This window comes from Scleropages formosus, chromosome 4 (assembly GCF_900964775.1).
Source record: "Scleropages formosus chromosome 4, fSclFor1.1, whole genome shotgun sequence".
Classification (NCBI taxonomy): Eukaryota; Metazoa; Chordata; class Actinopteri; order Osteoglossiformes; family Osteoglossidae; genus Scleropages; species Scleropages formosus.
Genome location: NC_041809.1, coordinates 14,290,932 through 14,312,127, shown reverse-complemented (window position 1 = coordinate 14,312,127; position 21,196 = coordinate 14,290,932). Strand labels below are relative to the sequence as shown.

The 21,196-nt window shown below is 45.2% G+C and overlaps 1 protein-coding gene and 1 pseudogene across 1 annotated transcript; one reads left to right on the top strand and one right to left on the bottom strand.

The window, feature by feature from the left end:
• Positions 1 to 530: 530 nt before the first annotated feature.
• Positions 531 to 1,886, top strand: LOC108932716 (D(1)-like dopamine receptor). Its single transcript, XM_018749284.2, has one exon. The coding sequence runs from the start codon at positions 531 to 533 to the stop codon at positions 1,884 to 1,886; it is 1,356 nt and encodes a 451-aa protein (XP_018604800.2).
• Positions 1,887 to 3,562: 1,676 nt separating this feature from the next.
• LOC108932718 (uncharacterized) lies at positions 3,563 to 7,483 on the bottom strand (annotated as a pseudogene).
• Between the last annotated feature and the right edge of the window lie 13,713 nt (positions 7,484 to 21,196).

The following is a 21,196-nucleotide window of genomic DNA, read 5'->3' as shown; positions in this document are numbered from 1 at the left end:
ATCATTTTCTCTGTAACTACATAAAAAGCAATAATGGGAAAGCATCTCCATTAAAGACTACTTATCTCGGTGTGAGAATAATGCTTGTCTCTTCTGTCCGGACAACAGGATACGCTGTAATTTATGAGTTAAAACCGCAGTCCGGATCTTCTCCGAATAAACAGCGGAGCAGCTATTTGGCTAAATCCAGATGACTGAGAATGGAAACAATCACAAGTGTGTCTATCTCCTCTGAAGAGAGGAATGATGCCTATATATTTACACCGTGCTCCAATCACAGAAGGCTGTCAATTCCCTCCAACTTGGAAACTGAAGCTGGACTTCTCCAGATCTCAAAGCGTAACGGGTACTTGGAGGATTCGCGCTACCTCAAGAAAACAAATACGTCATATTTTGCCAAGCAGATGAAGAATATCAGACCCGTGTGTCATTCCCGTGTGAGGATCACAGACACCAAGCCGGATTTAATGGCGATACCTGAACACAGGGAGATAAAGTCACTGCCATGGCATCCGAAGAAAAGAGTCCTCATGGAAAACTTTTCAGATGAAATGCAAGTTCTCGCGGAAGGCAATAGCGAGGACAGCTCTGCAGTCAGTGTGAGAGTCCTGTTTGGCTGTATTCTGTTCCTTCTCATTGTTTCAACCCTGCTTGGAAATATGCTGGTGTGCGCTGCTGTGGTCAAATTCAGGCATCTGAGATCCAAAGTGACTAACTTTTTCGTGATCTCCCTGGCGGTGTCCGACCTCTTCGTGGCTGTGCTTGTTATGCCGTGGAAAGCAGTCTCCGAGGTGGCCGGGTACTGGCTCTTTGGTGGCTTTTGTGACACCTGGATAGCCTTCGATATCATGTGCTCCACAGCATCTATTTTAAACCTGTGTATAATTAGCGTGGACAGATACTGGGCAATATCAAGCCCATTTAGATACGAGCGTAAAATGACCCAGCGGGCTGCTTTTATTATGATAGGAGTTGCGTGGACCCTCTCGATCCTCATATCATTCATACCTGTTCAGCTGAACTGGCATATTAAGGCCGAAGAGGAGAATGCGCCGGCAAACTCGAGCAATCACACTGTAGGCTGCAACGCCAGTCTTAATAAGACCTACGCCATCTCTTCGTCACTCATAAGTTTTTACATCCCTGTGGTCATCATGATCGGCACCTACACGAGGATATACCGGATCGCCCAGAAGCAGATTAGAAGAATATCTTCCCTGGAAAGAGCCGTGGAACAAGTGCAAAATAACCAGCAGCACAGCGACTGCAACGGCAACGAAAACTACCTGAAGACAAGTTTTAGAAAAGAAACCAAAGTTCTGAAGACTCTTTCTGTGATAATGGGGGTGTTCGTGTTCTGCTGGCTGCCTTTCTTCGTTTTGAACTGCTTGGTGCCCTTCTGCGATGTAAACGCATTCGGCGACTCTCTGTGCGTGAGCGACACCACGTTCAGCATCTTCGCGTGGTTCGGCTGGGCTAACTCGTCCCTGAACCCTGTCATTTACGCGTTCAACGCGGATTTCAGACGAGCCTTTTCCACCATCCTGGGCTGCGGCCGGCTGTGCGCCAGTAACGCGGTGGAAGCTGTCAATCTAAGCAACGACATGGTTTCGTACCACCACGACACAACCCTGCAGAAGGACCCCGGCGTCGCCTTCAGCGCTCAGCTCCCCCACGCAGTCGAGTCCCACTCAAGAGAGGACACCGATCCACCGTTCGACAAAGTCTCTGTCGCATCTCGACGCCACAAGGAGCTGATGCTGCTGCCCACCACGGTCCAGTTCGAGTACGACGCGGAGATTTTCCTGGACACCAGCACACCGTACACTTCCATCGGGCCGAACGTCGAGTCCGGGGCTTTTATTCACCAAGTGAAGGACCCCTGACTTAAAACAAACAGGGTTAATGCAGAATGAGAATAATCGTATAATTTTATTTTTTTTAACGAATAAATCATTTCCCAAGTTGTTCATGTGTAATATCAACTCATTTTTAACACATATGTCATATTTTACATCGTCTCTGGCTAGAAAACAGAGAGCGGTCGTTGTGTAGCGGTTCGGACTTGTAACCTGAAGAATATTATCTCTTTGCTCTGTTGTCACTGGTCAAGTAGTTACCACTGAACTGCACCAGTCCAGTGTGAGTAAATTGCGCTGCTCTGTTAATAAAGTTGTTAAGGCGTTCATCGACGCTCTTGAGCATAATGATAATGAATTTGTCAACTTACGACGTGCAAACTATAACAAATATCTTCCGTAAAGCCTAAATGTTTAAAAGCGCTTCTATCACAGTGAGAAGACGACAGAACATGATCTGCCAAGAAATGTCCGTTTGTTTAAGAGCAAAATGCAGATATTAATCTCGCTATGTTCGCATTATTATTATTATTATAAAACATTAAAAGATCGGACTTTAAAGTGTTTCAAAACATTTTAGATGAAACGTATGCAGTTTTACAAGTACTTTGTATCTAAGTCATCTAAATACAGGTCTTGCACATAAAATTACTAGAAGCTGGTTTTCAGGGTTTTCACAAAATATGGTGTATATAAATCAATATGGTGATATAGAAATCTTGAAAGTTAAACAAACTAAAAGGAAATGATCAACAGTTTGGTATAAACAGAAATAAAAAGGTTTCTCAGTTTGAGAACAAAGGGGGAGATGACATTTGACCCTGTTTTTAGTTATACGATACATCCTGCGGATGTGCTGAAACACATCATCAGCGATGTGACCTTGGATAATCGGGTGTTTCGGGTCTTTTAACATCAGGCATCCTCGTCCTGCTGACCTAGCCGGGGTTGATCAAACCCCGACTTGCTTCCCAGTAGCAACTGACCACGGAGCCACTCTCTTAATACAGAGCCACCTAGTGGCTCTCTCTGTGGCATCAGTAGCTAACCTGATGGCCTTCCTCTTTTCTTCACCTGTAATGCCCAGCAGCGTTAGGGCTTTGCACAATGTGCGTCCTGCAATTCCTTGACAGCCCACCTCAATGGGCACACAGTGTGTCCACCGGCCTTGCCTCAGACATTGATACTTTGCACGTTTCCACTGACTGACTTCCTCCAGGCACTCTTCCCAGGGCATTGTGGGCTCCAAAATTACCATTTGCTTAATAGCCTCCAAATACATGATCATGTTTGGGCGGAGGGCTGCGAATACAATGTTTTCTGGGAACCTCAGCTGCCTGCTCAAGTCCACTCTCACCTGCCAGTTGGTAGGTGTGATTAGGAGCCCTGTCTCAGCTTTAGGCTGTGAGTGGGTCTTATGGCCAGCCTTGAGAAAGGAAATAGTATTTCATGCAGAGTGGTGATGCTTGGTGGCATTGATGGCTGTGGCAACATGTTCTGCAACTGCATTTAGCACCTGGTCGTTATGCCAACAGTAGTGACCTTCTCCAAGAGCTTTTGGGCAACTGCTCAATCAGGTGTTCCAGGGATCCTCTCGCAGTGTACTGAAGAAGAAGACAGGAGGGTAATTCACTCTTCCCCCAAACATGAAGGTTACCTGGACTTGGTAAGGTGTCATATACAGCTTGGACCAGGAAACTGACTCAATAGGAGTCAGCCTGCCAGATGTTCGACCAGGTAACTTTCTGTTGTAATGCACTCTCCCACTTTGCCCATGCTCCTTGCTGCTCTAGCCACACCATTCTGCTGGCCCTTACTTCCTCCATGCCTGCCCATACTTCCTCCTGAATAATATGGTGCGTATCTTTGCCACAGGACTTGCACACCTGGGTCTTTGGGAAGAGGCGTAAGTGAGTGCCCAGCAAATCCTTGACTGCCTATCTCAATGGGCACACAGCGTGTCCATCAGTGTGTCTCCCTGTTGTCACTGTGCCCACCAATGCCTTGCATCTCAAGCGCGACTCTGCTCCCTCCAGCTTTTTATCTGCCCTCCATCTAAAGCCTGCTCATACCTCAATGCCAGCTGCAGCCACCTTGGGGTCTGTGGAGTCTCTGTACTGGAGTGCTTCTCTTGTACATGCCACCGTGAACTGTTCCTGAAGTTGCAAAATGTCACTTCTCATGTACACAGCCACACTACTGAGACTCTGAGGTAAGCCAAGCCATCTGTGGAAGTAGCTGCTAATCTTCCTTTCCAGAGATTCAACTGTTCTTATGGAGATTGTCTATTTTAACAGAGGCCATAGGATTCTAGTCAAGATGGTGTGTTGTTAATCCAGACCTTGAAACTGCCAGGCAAACCTGACTTGTTGACCTTGGTAAGCCAGGCCTAAAAGTCTCCAGTGGTTCTCTGCATAGCAGCGGCTTCTCTGAGGTTACTGTGAAAAACCTTTCCAAGACTGGTTGCTTAGTGATGGACAGGATGGTTGCTCCAGACAAAGAAAATTGGAACTTATCCACCACTTTTCCCTTCTTCAGCACAAGAGACATTGGTTTGTTGCTTTAAACCTCATCCTTGCCCACGTGATGAGCTTCTCCAGGCCTGCTGCTTGCCCATGTTGTGCTGCCAGGCACAGATATAGTAGTGACTGTGAGATGATCCATGAATGCCTTATGGGGGGGCTGGCACACTCCAGTCTTTGTTAAGAGTTATCTGCATTAAGCCTCCAATGATTTTACTACCATATTCATGGTGAGGGCAAAAAGTATAACCAAGAGAGTACAACCAGTAATTATACCCTTCTCAAGCCGATGCCAGTCTCATGTGATGGACCCAGAAGTGACTCATCCTGAAGTTGTTGTAATAATCCAGGGTGAGGTACTTGATCTTCATGGGAACATGTTGTCTGTGTACAGTGAACTCAGCCAGCTTCTGTGGTATGGGCCCATAAGCATTCGCAAGGTCCAGCCATAACACAACCAGGCCCCCTTTGCCTTCGCAAGCCTCTCTGATGAGTTGTGTAACTACACCAGTGTGCTTCAAACATCCAGGCACTCCAAGGATGCTGCCCTTCTGCACAAAGGTGTCTATGTACATGTTCTTCAAAAGGAACTCCATCAGTTGATACAATAAGACACTGAAGAATATCTTACACTCCACGCTGTGAAGTGAAATGGTTCTGAACTGGTTGATATTCTTTGAGTTCTCTTCCTTGGGGATTTAAATGCCCTCAGTGGACCTCCACTGAGAAGAAATCTTCTCTTGTGCCATATCACCCTGTAAAGACTGTAAACAATTGGTGAATAATTTCTGGACAATGCTTGTAAACAATGTACGGCATTCCACTGGGTCCAGGAGCAGAGGCTGATCTTACTTTTTTACCACCTCTTGAACCTCCCTCCAGCAGGCCTCCTTTGTAGCAAATTCAATAGTGGGTTTGCTGGGTTAATGAGGGCCTTATGGTGTTCAAAGTCTCACCCTCTTGAAGGTAGGTATCCACTTCTTCCACTGAGCACATGAGCTGGCCACTGCGCTTATCCCCTAGCAGTTTCCGGTGAAGGCAAAATAGTTGGAAATGAAGGATGCCCGTTTCCTGGCTTCTTCTTTCTCATGTCCCCTGTGCCACTCTGCCTGGAAGAATATCATGAGCTTTCTCCTTAGCATGTTGCGTAGCTCCACCAGTGGTTGTTGCTCATCTTCACTGGCTATCTTGTGCTGCCATTGCAGAGTTTAGAACTCTTTACTCAGCTAGTGTATCTTGGTGGCTCTGCAGTATATGGACTTTGTTTCAGGTTTTACACATTCAGTCCTTTTGGAGACATAGCTGACAATTATGGCTATCATAGAGTGGAGTCAACTGTCAGTGTCCCCCTTGGCTGTGGCTTGAATGACTTTGCTTACATTTTCATCAGACTGCTGCTGCTGTCTATGGCTGGAAGCCGGAGGCCACTTGATCCGTAGTTTCTTCTGAACTACTCTTTAATACACTATCACAACATAATGAAGTTCAGCTTTAGGAAAAAAAAAATCCCAGTTAAATGAACAAGAGTGCAATAATTTTGGTGTCAGAAGTGACTAATTACAGCAATTTATCAGAGGTAAGAATTCAATGTTAAAATAACTGAAGATACCAAGAATGGCATTTTAAATATATTATAATATTCAAATATATGTAATGAAAATCATAAACTGTAATATACACATATACACACACACACACACACACACACACACATTGTCTGGAACTGCTTGTTCCAAGCAGGGTCACGGCGAGCCGGAGCCTAACCCGGCAACACAGGGCGCAAGGCTGGAGGGGGAGGGGACACACCCAGGACAGGACACCAGTCTGTCACAAGACACCCCAAGTGGAACTCGAAGCCCGGACCCACCACAGAACAGGCCCCGGCAAAGCCATTGCACCAACCGTGCACCACTACTGTAATACAGTTTTATGCAAAAAAACGGAAAAGCAGATCACTCTTTAAGGTGATTAGAAGGGGCTTATTCAGGTCTAATGAGGTAATTAATATCATGGACTATAACAAAAAGAAGTCTTTATGACTGGACAAGTGGAAGTGTGCCCAAACTTCTGCACATGCCACAATTATTATTTTCTTTGTTCCTATGTTTTCAAGTTCATGAAATAATTAACTGTGCATTGCAAAAGTTTTTTAAACACACCGTTTCAGCAGTGGGGGGTGCTGTGGTGCAGCAGGTTTGGCCAGGTCCTGCTCTCTGCTGGGTCTGGAGTTCAAGTCCTGCTTGGAGTTCCTTGCAATGGACTGATGTCCCGTTCTGGGTGTGTCCCCTCCAACTCTAATCGAACTCAGAGTGAAACAGAGACCCTGGCCTTAGTAAAGACTTTTGGGGTCAGATGACCTCTCCCTGGCTGCATGTGTTTGGGAGGGCGCCAGCCAGGTGTGCAGCGAGCATTTATGTGCCAAATAGTCTATCGTGATCACATTCTCCACGTACTGCTCGAAGGACCAGTCTTTCGCCTAACAGGTGAGTTCTGCTTGAATCCGGGGAGCAGACATCTCCAAAAACAGGACAGGAGGGCTGCCTGGTTCCACTGGGTCATCGCTGTAAGTGTGCAGAACCGCAGTGCATATGCTGCCACCAGCTTCTTGCCCTGTTGGAGAGCCATCAGATGATCTCCAGTGGTCTTTCCAGCCCCAGGGTGATTGCAGACAGACTCAAACTGCTTCCAGAATTCTGCATGTGTAGTGACGGTAATGCGGATCCTCCAGGCTAAGGTCTCCAAATCCAGTGCAGCACCTGTCAACAATGAGATGAGGAAGGTCACTAGGCAGTCATCGGTCTGGTAAAAATGGGGCAGGCTGGAGAACACCAGCTCAAACTGGAATAGGAACCTCTGGTATTTATCTGGGGATTGGTAATACAACACTGGAGTCACCAGGTGGGAATCCGTTGCAGTTGGAATAGAGATCGCTGGTGGCACTACAGCAGTGGCCGCCGTCGCAGAGACCCCACTCTGGTGCAGGAGCAGCAGGATCTCACAGATGGACTCTGATATCTGCTGGATAGTTTGTTCATCTGATCCCAACAAAACACTTTGAGCTGAGATGGCATTTCTCAGCTTCTCCAATTCCGCTGGGTCCATGTTGAGGAGGCGGAATCATCTCACAACCACAAGACAGGAGGCAAGAGGCTGGACCCAGCTGCAGCGGTGTTAAAGATTGCAGGACAAAACTAGATCCATAGTCAGGGACAGGCAAAGTTTCAGGAAGCAAGGTACAAATGTCTTTAAGTGGGTGAATCCAAAGCCGTAATCAAAGTGGGGAGTGAAGGTCAGAACCAGAGTAGAAGATCCAGTCATGGGCCAAGGAAACAGGGCAGGGGAGAAGAGGCAGGGGATGCAGGCAAGTGTAGAAAGGACAGTTGTGTCTGGGAGATTCTGCAATCTGATAGTGGTGGTTTGGTTGTTTTTACACCCTGTTCCGTTGATTCCTGCCAGGTCCGTGTAGTTGGGGTGCAGTCAGGGGCGTGACAATTTATAATGACAAGGCTTTGGACGGTGTTTTATGTCAAATCTGCCTTTGTGTTTATTTAACTAATGCTTTTCTCAAAAGTGATTTACCCACTTATATAGCCAGATGATTTGTACAGGAGCAATTTAAAGGTAAATATCTTATTCTGGGGTAATTGAGCATTCACTTTTGTTAACCACATATCAAAGTCTGGGTCACATGGACCATGAGAGCCTATCCATGAAACACAGGTCACTAGTCTTCTAAGGGTACACTTTGGACAGGACACCAGTCCCTCACAGGGTGGCCACACACCACAAGTAATTTAGAGTCACCAGTTCAGCTGAAACTCATGTTTTTGGACTGTAGAAGGAAACAAGAGCACCTGGAGAAAAGTCACACAAACATAGGGAGAACATGCAAAACTTCTCATGAACTGAGCCAAACCAACACCCCAACACTTACTGTGCCAACTTCAACTGCAAAAGAAGGCAAGATTTGAACCTCAGTCCTCAAACTGCAAGGCTGCTGTGGTAGTACCTGCTGCCCCATGTCATATATACATATAACTGTTTTCAATAAGGGGGGGCACAGTGGCGCAGTGGGTTGGACTGGGTCCTGCTGTCTGGTGGGTTTGAGTCCTGCTTGGGGTGCCTTGCGACAGACTGTCGTCCCATCCTGGGTATGTTTCCTTCCCCCTCCAGCCTTATGCCCTGAGTTGCCGGGTTAGGCTCTGGTTCCCTGCGACCCTGTATGGAATAAGCAGTTCAGAAAGTGTGTGTGTGTTTTCATAATAATATGTCAGAAAAGTATTAAAAAGAAGAAACATTTTAAGAAAACCTACAATTTTTCAAAACTAATGATTTTAGCCTGAAGAAACATGTTTAGGGTCAAGCTATAAAATATACTGTAAGGTTAACTAATTAAAATAACACAAATACTTTTCAGACTGTCAAATGCTCTGGTTAAAATTCCCCATTAAAAATATGAAATAATATTCAAATTGTTCTCCTACTCTTGGCAAATATGGGAAAAAGGGCCAGGATAAAGAACAAAAGATGTTCTACCACCAATATCTGATATGTAACCAAACATTAACAAGCTTCAATACTCTGAAATAGAATATTTTGTGTGCTACTCAACAAATGGCATGTCATCTGTTTTTATTGGTGTAAGATATGTTTTATGAATAAAGGCATCACAAATCAAAGCCTGATATTCCTCACAAAAACAGTGTGTTCCTGTATCCAGGGTTCCAAAGTTCATCATCTTGTTAAAATAGTCTCAATTAAAGAATTGGATCAAAGAATCAAAGGATCAAGGATGCCAACTACATGTTTTGAATGGCAGATATTCGCTAAAAACATCCACTTTAGTCAGTTTTCAGAAAAATTAATTTATAGACAAGACTGAATATCCTTGCGAAAAAAACTGAGGCAACAACAATAATAACATCCTGCTTTTCAGAATTTTTTGTAAAACCTTTTTTGTTTTTCCTTTGTATGTGTATTACTTTGTTTAAGGTGACCCACAGATGACCCAGTCTGCATGTTGGACAGCCCACAGATATTTTACTGGAATTCATAACTGTTCACACTGTATAAGATCCACTTCAGGTCTTTCAGGCTGCAAAAGCTTTCAGAAAAACAGATCACTCTTCAAGGTGGCTCAGAGGGGCTTGTGTTCCAAGCTTTGTTCTGTTACGATGAAAGGGCAGCTGGTACAATTTATTCCTACAACTTTCAAGCTTCAGATGTTTTTGTACTTGAGACGGCAATATACTTTGTTTTCCTCTGTCTAATATGGAATATTTATTTATTTAATACAGGTAAATGAAACGAAACAACTATATTTGAAATACAACCTACTGTGTGTCGTGCTGAACAGAAATGAGGGTGAATGATGCGCAACATTATGAGAAATGTGTTCTCACTGCTTTAAATGTGCATAACAAAATCATATGTATCATTAAAGTTGAAACATTATGTACTAAAGGAAAGGAAAAATTGTTTCACACGTTTTTGGCCATTTTACCATATTCCTTACACAGATGAGAGGCATGAACTGCAGGGGTTGTGCAAAGCTGTCTTTAAATTTCTTGAAGTCGTGTACACCATTTAGGACTTGTCAAGTTAATGGATATACATCACTTGTTACCACACGGTTGCCTGGGGCAAAGGCATTTTGTACAGTGAGGTTAGATCTGGTGTAAATGTCACTTATAATCACTAAAATCAGACAGGGACTATCAATTATGTTTCTGTCTTTTCATTGAAAAGCTGTGACACAACTATCTGGAAGAAGCTAATATGAAAGTTTTCAGAAATCTTTTTCCACTTCTTGTGAGCTATTTTAAAATATATAGTTGCTGTAAATAAGAAACCTTGAGCTGGCTGATTGAAATTCATGCCCAAATGCACAACCCGGGTGGTGTGAGGCACCTGCTGTTTGGCTGTACTGCTGATAAATTTACTTATGAAAATGTGGAGCTTTTAAGCATACATTTTAATTTTTATAAATAATAGTCAAAATTTTATTTTTGTTATTATACCAGTTTTGTCTGAAATTCATTGGCTGCATGGGAGGTAATAAAAGTGTGGTATAGGACACATCTACACAATTTTTTGTCACTGTGTTTGAATAACAATTCCCCTAAATTCCTCTGCTTAGAACGCAAAAAAAGAGAAGAAAAACAACACTGACTCACTATTATCACTAACTATGTGTCTGAGTAAGGGTCGTGGCAGAAAGTAGACCATCGAGGAAGCACAGGGTGAAATTGTAAGTAGGGTACACCTTGAGGATGCCAGTCCCTCTCCAAGTAACAGAACTAATTACTGTTTATCATTTATGGAAGATTTTGCCTTGGCTTTAAATTCAGAAATTACCAACTGTTTCAGCAGCATACAAAAAAAAATCTATAACTGTCAATATAAGGAGAAATCAGGCATTGGAAGAAATGCTCACAAGCTGTCATGGTGCTGGGAACTGTCCTGATGTCATCTGCTTCAGAAAGATGCAAAGTTTGGGCAACCCCTGGCCAAATTACACACACTGTCTGAAACCACTTGCCCTAAGCAGGGTCACAGTGAACTGGAGCCTAACCTGTGTGGAGTGAAATTCTGTTTTACTTATTCTATTCTGTAAAATTAAGTTGTTGTGCAGTAATCATGTGAACTTTGTGCACGTTTTTGAGCTGTTGTTTGTATGAAGACTCTTCCTCTAAGATAAGGAAGCATGTGCTTGTACGAGAACGCCCTAGCGTGAGACCAGAAATCGCAACGGTTTCGGTTAAGGGCATGTGCACTTAGAATAGGATTAGAATGTCCGAAAATGAGGACCTGCGTATGTGACTGGTATGTTGTGATAAAAGGATGTCTTTTGCGCCTACACCTACAGACAAGCTTGGGGTAGAAGTAACAACCCCGCCCCTGTGTGTATAAACATCTGCCTGCTTGCCTGCCTCGGTGTGACTCTCCCCTGTGCGCACGTATTGCATTAAAGGCTTCTGTAACCTGAGAGAGAAGTTGTTGTTCTTTCCTACCACACTCGGCAACACAGGGTGACCACAGGGACCACAAGAAGGTCCAGGCAGTGCTTGACTGGCCCCAACCTAATACAGTGAAAGCATTGCAAAGGTTTCTGGGTTTTATGAATTTTTATCGCTGTTTTATTAGGGGATTCCACTCAATAGCAGCTCCCCTCAGCTCTCCACTGCCCAGAGGGGGAACATAAATCACATGGTTGCCCAGAGCTCTGTCTGCCTTGCAGGAGCTAAAGGAACAATTTACCATTGCCCCCATGTTGCAACACCTAGATCTGACCCGCCCCTTCATGATGGAGGATGATGCCTCTGTAGTAGGGATAAGGGCTGGTCTTTCTGAACGTTGGGGAAATCCACCCAAGCTCCACCTTTGTGCTTATTTATTCCCAGGGCCAAATGCTATTATGACATTGGTAAGCAGGAATTTTTAACCATCAAATTAGCTTTAGAGGAGTGGAAACATTGACTGGATGGGGCCCCCTCACCTGTTCTAAGTATTGGCAGACCACGATAACCTGGAGTACCTGAAAAAAGTGCGCCATCTCAACCTCAGACAAGCCCAGTGAGTGCTGTTTTTTACTTGCTTCCGATTTACTGTATCATACCCACCAGAGTCCAAGAACCCCAACATGTATGCATTATCTAGGGTGCATGATAAGGACCTTGAGATGGCAGCTACTGAACAAACTCCGCCAGACTCCTGCTTCATTGCACCGAGTCAATGGCAATTCCAACAGGAATTGAGCAGTACCTGATGACAAGCCAGGATCATCTGACTGGCCCACAGACAAGGACTAGATTTCAGTAGGTCTGGGAACCCAATTGCTCTATTGGGTCTATGACTCTATACCCATAGGGCATCCCGGTTGCCACAGCCCTCTGTCCCTGATTCAGAAAAGTTTCTGGTGGTCTTCCCTCCATTAGAATGTCCGAGAGTTTGTGGAGGCCTGTGAGGTATGTGCACAGGCTCAGTCCCCATGCCAGCGACCAGCGTGTCTGTTGGAGCTGCCTCCAGCTCCCACCCAGCCATGGTCCCACATGGCCATAGATTTCAGCAATGACCTTCCTCCAGCCTAAGCTATTAATGTTACCCTGGTGGTCCTGGACCAGTTCTCCAAGTCCTGCAGGCTAGTTCCCAACTCAGCTCTAGAGACAGCTGAGCTTCTTCTCCAACATGTGTTCTGTTTGTAGAGCTTACCAGAGGATGTTCTGTCCGATTGAGGGCCCCAATTCACCTCTCGGATATGAAAAGCGTTCTGACAGGAGCTAGGTGTCAGTCAGTCTTACCTCGGGGCATCATCCTCAGGCCATAGGCCAGGTGGAATGTCCAAATCAGGACCTGAGACATTTTCTCTGCAGCTATTGCAGCCTGAAGCAAAACACCTGGTCACGGTATTTATACACACACACACACACACACACACACACACACACACACACACACACCACGCATTTTCGGAACCGCTTGTCTCATACGGGGTCGCGGGGGAACCGGAGCCTACCCAGTAACACAGGGCGTAAGGCTGGAGGGGGGGAGGGGACACACCCAGGACGGGACGGCAGTCCGCTGCAAGACACCCCAAGCGGGACTTGAACCCCAGACCCACCAGAGAGCAGGACCCGGTCCAACCCACTGCGCCATCGCGCCCCCCCTACGGTATTTACCATGGAACGGATACACCCACAATTCGCTCACCCACTCCTCCACAGGACTGTCCCTGTTCCAATTCACACTGGGCTATCAACCACTCTTAATCCCCTGGCACTCGAACCCCAGCGAGATCCCAGCGGTGTGCTCCTGGTATCAGCAAAGCGGGGAGGTCTGGCGTAGCGCACTGGAACACCTGCACCAGAGTAACCAGTGGTACATACAGGCTGATAAAAGTTGTTCCAGCTTGGACAGAGAGTTTGGGTATCTACCAGGGATACTAAAACCAAACTGCCATCCAAGTAGCTCAGTCCCTGATATATTGGGCCATTCAAGATCATCCATCGAATCACCCCGTCACCTTACTGCCACAACTTCACAGGGCACAGGGCTGAAGGGGAGGAGACACACAGAGGACAGGACACCAGTCCGTCACAAGGCACCCCAAGCAGGACTCAAACCCCAGACCCACCACAGAGCAGGACCAGGCCAAACCCACTGCACCACTGCCACTAAATCATATTAAATTTATTTGTTCAAGTTATAAATTACTCCGGCTTGCTGCGACCCCACTTGGGACAAGCGGTTGTAGACATTGTGTGTGTGTGTGTGTGTGTGTGTGTGTGTGAGTGAGTGAGAGATTTGCTAGAGAGGTGGGAAAACATAAACATAGCTAAGTGGAATTACATTCCGAGGTTAAATGTCTAAGTAAATAAGTCTTTAGTCTGGATTTGAAGACTGAGACAGACAGGGCACTTCTGACAGTAACTGGTAGACTATTCCAAAGTTTAAGTTATGCTATAACTAAACGTGCGACCTCCGGACCTGAAGTACCTCTCATTGATCACAGGTACTTTAAGGTAACTTGCATGCAATGAATTGTCATGTCCATGCCCGCACCACAACAGACAGCACCAGATGCAGATCAAGCCGATGCTGATAATCCGATGATGATAATCAAAGCATTCTCCTTTAAAAGACCCTCCTCAGCCCCTTCACTCTTGTGAAATTTCATTGAGACCCCTTTATGCTTATGGCCCAATCTCCTTCAGTCTTCATCCCCGTTCTTTGTTCCCAGGTTCTGACTATTCGCCTCGTCTTCTAACTATGTCCATGGATCCTCACTCCAACTCTGACCACCAACTGACCAACTCTTCACCAGTCCCCGACAACGAGAACTCACCTGACCCCTTGGTTCCTGGCAGACAATCCTGCACTTGGGTCCAGCCGTGCCCCTGTCCTCGATTTCGTGTGATATGAAGGAGGATATCGTCCTGGGAAATAAGAATCAATCATCTTACAAAGGTAAACCAGAGCAATGCCATGTACTGCCTTATAGGTCAAAAGTAGGATTTTATAATGAACTCTAAATGTAACTGAAAGCCAATGCAATGATTTAAGTACTGGTGCGATATAGTTATACTTCCTAGTTTTAGTGAGATATCTCACAGCAGCATTCTGTACCAACTGTAGCATGGATACAGTCTGGTATGGAAAACCTGATAATAAAGCATTACAGTAGTCTAGCTTGCTTGAAACAAAAGCATGAACCAATTTCTCAGCATCTTGCCTACATAGGAATGACCGTAGTTTAGCTGTGGTTCCTAACCGAAGAAAGCACAACTTAGTCAAAGCCTTTACATGTGACACAAATGAGAGCTTTCCTTTTAACAGGACACCAAAATCCTTGACACAATCAGTACACCTGAAGCTAATACCATTTGTGGTAAAGATTGGTGTGATTCTGTCAAGAGTATTGGCATCACCACCCACTAGAAGTACTTTTGTTTTAGTGGCATTTATAGATAAAAATTTTTTACTAATCCATAGTTTTATGTGATACAGAAGGGGCTGGAGACTGCAGGTAAGGTAGTGGACTCAAGTGCGAGTCTGCTTTCAGGACAGGTTCTCTAGGACAGATAAAAACAGTGGTCAGGGACAGGTGAAGGTGGTTCAAGGCTCAGACATTGTTACACGGGCAAAGGAGGACTCAGTAGTCAGGTGAACAGGCAAGGGTCAGAAGCCAGGGAGTCAGAACATGAAGCATGAACAAGGCAAGGCATAACGCTGATTCTGCACAATTCACACAAGGAGGCGTTTCCAAGAATCCGCAGCCTTGTGCAGTCACGGAGCTCCCTTTATACCGGGTCGAGTTAACAAGCTGCATGTGTGGTCACTTGGCTTGATCCTGGGGGCGTGACAGTACCCCCCCACCCTATGGGCGGCTCCAGCCACCCGCCAAGGCCAAGGGGGTCGCCCCCTGGGCCGAGGCTCCGGGTGGTCCGGATGGTCCCGGTGGTAGGCGGCAATCAGATTTGGGTCCAGGACGTCTTTCACCGGAACCCAGCTGCGCTCCTCCGGACTGTATCCATCCCAGTCCACCAGATACTGCAGGCGGCCGTGGTGCCTTCAGGAATCTAGGAGCTCCTCTACTTGATACGCTAGTGTCCCATCTACCTGTATTGGCGGAGGTGGCACTGCAACTCTCGGAGCCTGGAGGTGAGACACTGTATATGGTATGAAGAGGGAGACATGGAAGGAAGGATGGACTTGGAGAGATGGAGGCAGACACAGGCAATACGTGACAGAAGTGACCTAGTGGATGACTCGAAAGAAGAAGGACTCGAGAAGACCTGCGGGCTTCTGAGTGAGGGTCCGGGCCTGGGCGCAGGTCTCACAGGCCTTCATGTACTCCTGCACGTCTTCTCGGATGGATGACCACCAATAGCATCCCTGGAGGAGGACTAAGGTCCGGTGGTGGCCCGGGTGTCCTGCCACTCGGGAGGTGTGCACCCACTGCAGAAGGGAGGGTCGGAGCCAGACCAGCACATATTCCTTACCTCATGCTGGAACTATTACTGGAGCCACCATGCAATGTTCCGGTAAGATGGGAGCGGGCAGAGCCCTTTCCAGTTCCCAGCCATGGACTCGGGACAGGGCAGCTGCTTTGATGTTCTTGGACCCCGGCCTGTAAGTCACTGTGAACCGAAACTGGGTAAAAAAACAAGGCCTAGCATGCCTGCCGGGGGTTCAGCCGCCGTGCCTTTTGCAGGTATTCGAGATTCCTGTGGTCCATCAGAATGAGGAACGGGTGTGCAGTGCCCTCAAGCCAGTGTCGCCATTCCTCCAATACCAACAGTTCCTGGTCCCCAGTGCTGTAATTGTGCTTGGCTGGAGTCAGCTTCCTTGAAAAGAATGCACAGGGGTGGAGTTTTGGGGGATTACCCTGTCGCTGTGAAAGGATAGCACCAACCCCTACCTCTGAGGCATCCACCTCCACCACGAACTCCCACCCACCCACACTCAACTGAACACCAATCCACAATACTGTACTGACCAACTGTATTTTTTGCTGCTAATTAGTATGGGTCTGGGGTTCAAGTCCCGCTTGGGGTGCCTTGTGGCGGACTGGCGTCCCGTCCTGGGTGTGTCCCCTTCCCCCTCCGGCCTTACGCCCTGTGTTGCCGGGTAGGCTCCGGTTCCCCGTGACCCCGTAAGGGACAAGCGGTTCTGAAAATGTGTGTGTGTGTGTGTGTATTCTAAAATCTTCAGTTTTTCACTGTGTTTATTGTTTTGTTAATTGCTGTACTGTCTTGTGCTGTTTGCACACATCCACTTTATCTGATCTACAAGGTTGAGTTTTGTAAACAAAATAAATAACTGGGATTTACAAGCCTGCATGTCTGGATCCTTCCAAAAAGAATAAGAGTGATCATCAACCAGCAAAATTTCCTCATGCGTTCTATGCATCACATACATGCATACACAAAATATATACATACATATTTAAATGTAAAAGTTTAAATACATTTTCAATGGTTCTGTGTGTGTTAAACATTATGATAGAAATAAAGGAACAGGTTCATGTTGTTTTATTAAACACTGAAAAATATAAAAGAGCCACTGCTCAGCTTTTATTTTTGGGTCTCTTCTGTTTAAATTTAGTCTCAGTGATTGAGACTCTTTAGTGTTCCTCTGAAAAAAGTTTTTTTACTTAAGAAATTCCCTGTACAGTGCCAAGAGCAGAAAGACTGGTGTCTTCTGATTTGATTTCATGTATTTATTATTTACTTAGACAAGATACATGAAAGTTGTAAGTTCGATTTCTTGCCATTTTTGTTGGCTCACAGCACTCCAGCTACAGTATGTAAGACAAAAAAATTAAAGTAATGAGGAATATCTAAAAACAAAGCTAAAACAAAGGCAACTGGACTTGCTTGAGTTTTCTTGAAGATGTTTCACCATTCATCCAAGTACTTTCTTCAGTTTTAAATGACTGGTGGGGAGTTTAGGCTTTTAATTTGGAACATCTGTGGGTGGTGCCCACTTGAAACTCACGTGAGTAGGGTCTGTTAACGACCCAGTACTCGCCTGCAAGTAGAGGATGTTGTTCAGATTAACCTGGGTGGTGTCCTGTTTTTCCACAGTTGGTGGAACTCTAACTCATTAATGGCCAGAGACTCCAGATTCAAGGTGTGAATGGATGTGAAACTTTTAGGGGACAGATGCTAAGACTGTGTTGTATGTGGCTGACAAATTGTGTCTCAGTCCACCTCCCCTGGTCAGAGAGCGGTTTTCCAGTATCACATAGATGGCTTCCTTTTCTCCTCTTTCAAACTTCTCTGGCTAAAATGTGTACGTTGTTGTCCTCAAAAGAGTGTCCCTTGGCCTTCAGGTGTAGGTGGACTGCTGAGTCCTGACCTGAAGAACTGGCTCTCCTGTGTTGAGCCATATGTTTATGAAGGGGTTTTGTTTCCCCAGTATACAAGGCTGTGCTTTCCCCATTGCACTGAACTGCATAAACTACATTGCTCTGATTTGCCTGAGTGTTTTGTCTTTGGGGTGAACAAGTTTCTGCCTCAGAGTGTTCCTGGGCTCGAAGTGCACAGGGATATGGTGTTTATTGAAAATCCTGCTAAAATCCACTGGACCATTATGTACTGGTTTCTATTATGCGCTGGGAATCTGTACTTTTCCATTAAATGGTCCAGCTGAATACGAGAAGCGACAACCTAGGAATGTTAGTGTCCTGCAGGATTTAAAATTTACCATATAATAATGCTTCTTTTTAAGGTTTGTTTAAAGTGCAAGTGGCCTGTGTTGGAATTAATCTTTTATTGGGTGATTCTTGCTTCTTTGGACTGTCATCAGGAAGGTATAATAAAGATTTTAAAATGATTTATTTCTGTTAATGAGCTCTAGCTTAATAATTTATTACTACTTAATTAGCTAAAGACACCACATGTGATCCCATCACATGTGGTGTCGTTAGCTAATTGTGTTTAGCAATATAAAATTATGGATGAGCAAAAACTTTTAACCTCTAAATGCCAGTAAAACAGAGGTACTTGTGGTGGGTAGTGATGCCAAACCTCTCAACACAATCACACCAGCCTTTACCAGAAATGGTATTACTTTCAAGTGTACAGATTGTGTCAAGGATTTGGGTGTCCTGTTGGATGGAAAGCTGTCATTTGTATCTCATGTAAATGCTTTGATTAAGTCATGCTTTCTTCAGTTAAGAAACATAGCTAAATTATGGCAATTCCCATGTAGACAGGATGCTGAGAAATTGGTTCATGCTTTTGTTTCAAGCAGACTGGACTATTGTAATGCTTTATTATTGTGTTGTACATACCAGACTAGTTGTCCAGGCTACAGTTACAAAATGCTGCTGTGAGAATTGTTACTAGAACTAGGAAGTATGGCCATAAAGCAATATCGGTACTTTAATCATTGCATTGGCTCTTGGTCACATTTAGAGTTGACTATAAAATCTACTTTTGACCTATAATGCAGTATGTGGCATTGTTCCAGCTTAGCTTTATGAGATTATTGATTCTTATATCCCAGAACGATATCTTCGTCCATTTGATACAGGTCACCTTGAAGTACGGCATGGTCTCACAGTGAGAAGTGCTGCTGTCTGACAACACCTGGGTGGTGCAAGAGGACATGTGTTTTATCCCCACTCGGTCTGTGTGGAGTTTGCATGTTCTTCCCGTGTTTGTGTGGGTTTCCTCCCACAGTCCAAAGACATGCTGTTCAGGTACCCCATAGCGTGTGAGTGACACAGAGAGAGTATGTTTCACTGATGCATGGATGAGTAACCCATTGTAAGTAGTGTATCTAGCAGTGTAAGTCACCTTGGTGAATAAGGTGTGTGGGCTGGCAACACTACATAGTATCCATTGGAAGTCGCTTTGGAGAAAAGCATCTGCTAAATAAGTAAATGTAAGTACCTGTGATAAAAAAGAATTCAGTAGGAGGTCGCGCCTTTAGTTACAGAGCACCAAAATTGTGGAATAATCTAGTTACTGTCAGAAATGCCCTGTCTGTATCCGTCTTCAAATCCAGACTAAAGACTTACATGTTCACTCAGGCATTCCACCTTAAAATGTAATTCCACTTGGCTGTTTTTGTTTTTCCCACCTCTATACCAATACAAATTAAATTTACTTGTTTAAGTTACAAAATTCTAACTCTTTCTTCTTGTTGAGCATTGTCTTCCTACATAAAACCTAAGGAGGCCAGCCAGCAGTCACAGATGTGCCCCCATGCCGAGTGAAGATGATGACTCTAGTGTTCTTGTCAAGGTGTAACAACCGCAGACTAAACACCAAGCTAAACTCCATTCAAGATAAAGAGACGAGTCGTCGATGTATTTTTTTGAGTCTTTACTGATGACTCCTTCACCAAGACATGGAGTGAAAACTGTGACCAAAATACAAAAAAATTAAAGAAAATCTATTTACAAAAATAGTCCGTATCATTATTTTACATAACAAAATATTATATACATGTGGCAAACATTAACATAACCATACAGCTTACATGTACATGTTCGTTTGTAAACATTCTTAGAACGTAAATTGTTCAGTATTTTTATAAAATAATTCTTAATATCCTATCTTAAGACTCTAAATGATGAATTCCAGTCACTTACGACATTGATTTCTCAGTCCTTAGCTGTGGATGCAATCAGATTCTTGTGCTGCTGGCCATGTGGCTTCCTTGCCTTTCCTGGTCGGACAAACCGGGAGTGATGCGCTCAATTTTTGAATGAACTTTATCGACAAACGAAAACATTACAAAACTATAAGAATGAACTAATAATGTCTTCTAGACATGACAATGACCATCTGCCAAAATGGACAAGACGAACCTTGGTGAACTGGGAGATGAAGTTAACGTACCTCAACTATGCTATTATATAGTTGTAAACTGACTTCTGTCTTGTTTAATCTAGAATGCCCTGGAGTGGTGGGCAGCCACTGGCCCTTGGACCCACAGAGGTTTTTTCTCCCTCGATTTTCAGTTGGGAGTTTTTGTTCCTTTCCTCTATGGGCAGTAGGTGTTACACCCCCCACGGCTGCGCAACAGGGAACACCTGCTTCGAATTAGAAAGCACAAGCTTAAAAAGGGGCTGTGGAACACAGCCCCATGTGGAACCTTCTTCAGCCTTATTGATCACTCGCGTTCCTAGTCTTGCTCCTCGTTCCTCGCCCTGCTCCTCGTCTCCGAGTCACTGGTTTGCCTGATCGCTCACCTGTTTCTTGGATTAGCCCCTTTGGATTCTGTTTGTACATCGGTGACCCTTTGCCTGTTCCCTGACAGTGTCTACTGAACTCTTTGACCAAGCTTCCTGTACCCCACACATGGGTCTGACGCAGCCGCGCCGGGGGAAAAGCATGACAGCAGGTTCCACCTCGACCTCAGACCCAGTGGAGCTGAGTCAAACACTGGCGTTGTTGGACGCTCGCGAGGTGCGCCTGGCGGAGATGGAAGAGACGCTTTCTGATCTCTGCACCACGTACAAGGTAGTGGTAAACACACTGAAGACGCCGGTCATACCCACGCTCCCCACCGCGTTGCACTCAACCACTCTTGCGACACATAACCTGTCAAACGCAACACCGTCTATACTGCCCAATATGCAGTTATCCCCCCTTGGACCGTTTTGACAGTACACCCGTGCTCTGTGCTGGCTTCATGCTGTATTGTGAACTCATATTTTCCAGCATGCCCCAAGCGTACCAATCAGATCTAAGTCGCATAATTTACATCATTTCCCTCCTGTCTGGCCGAGCATTAGAATGTGCCACAGCCGCATGGGAGCGCTGTTCTCAACTCACTTATGAGGACTTTAAGGCC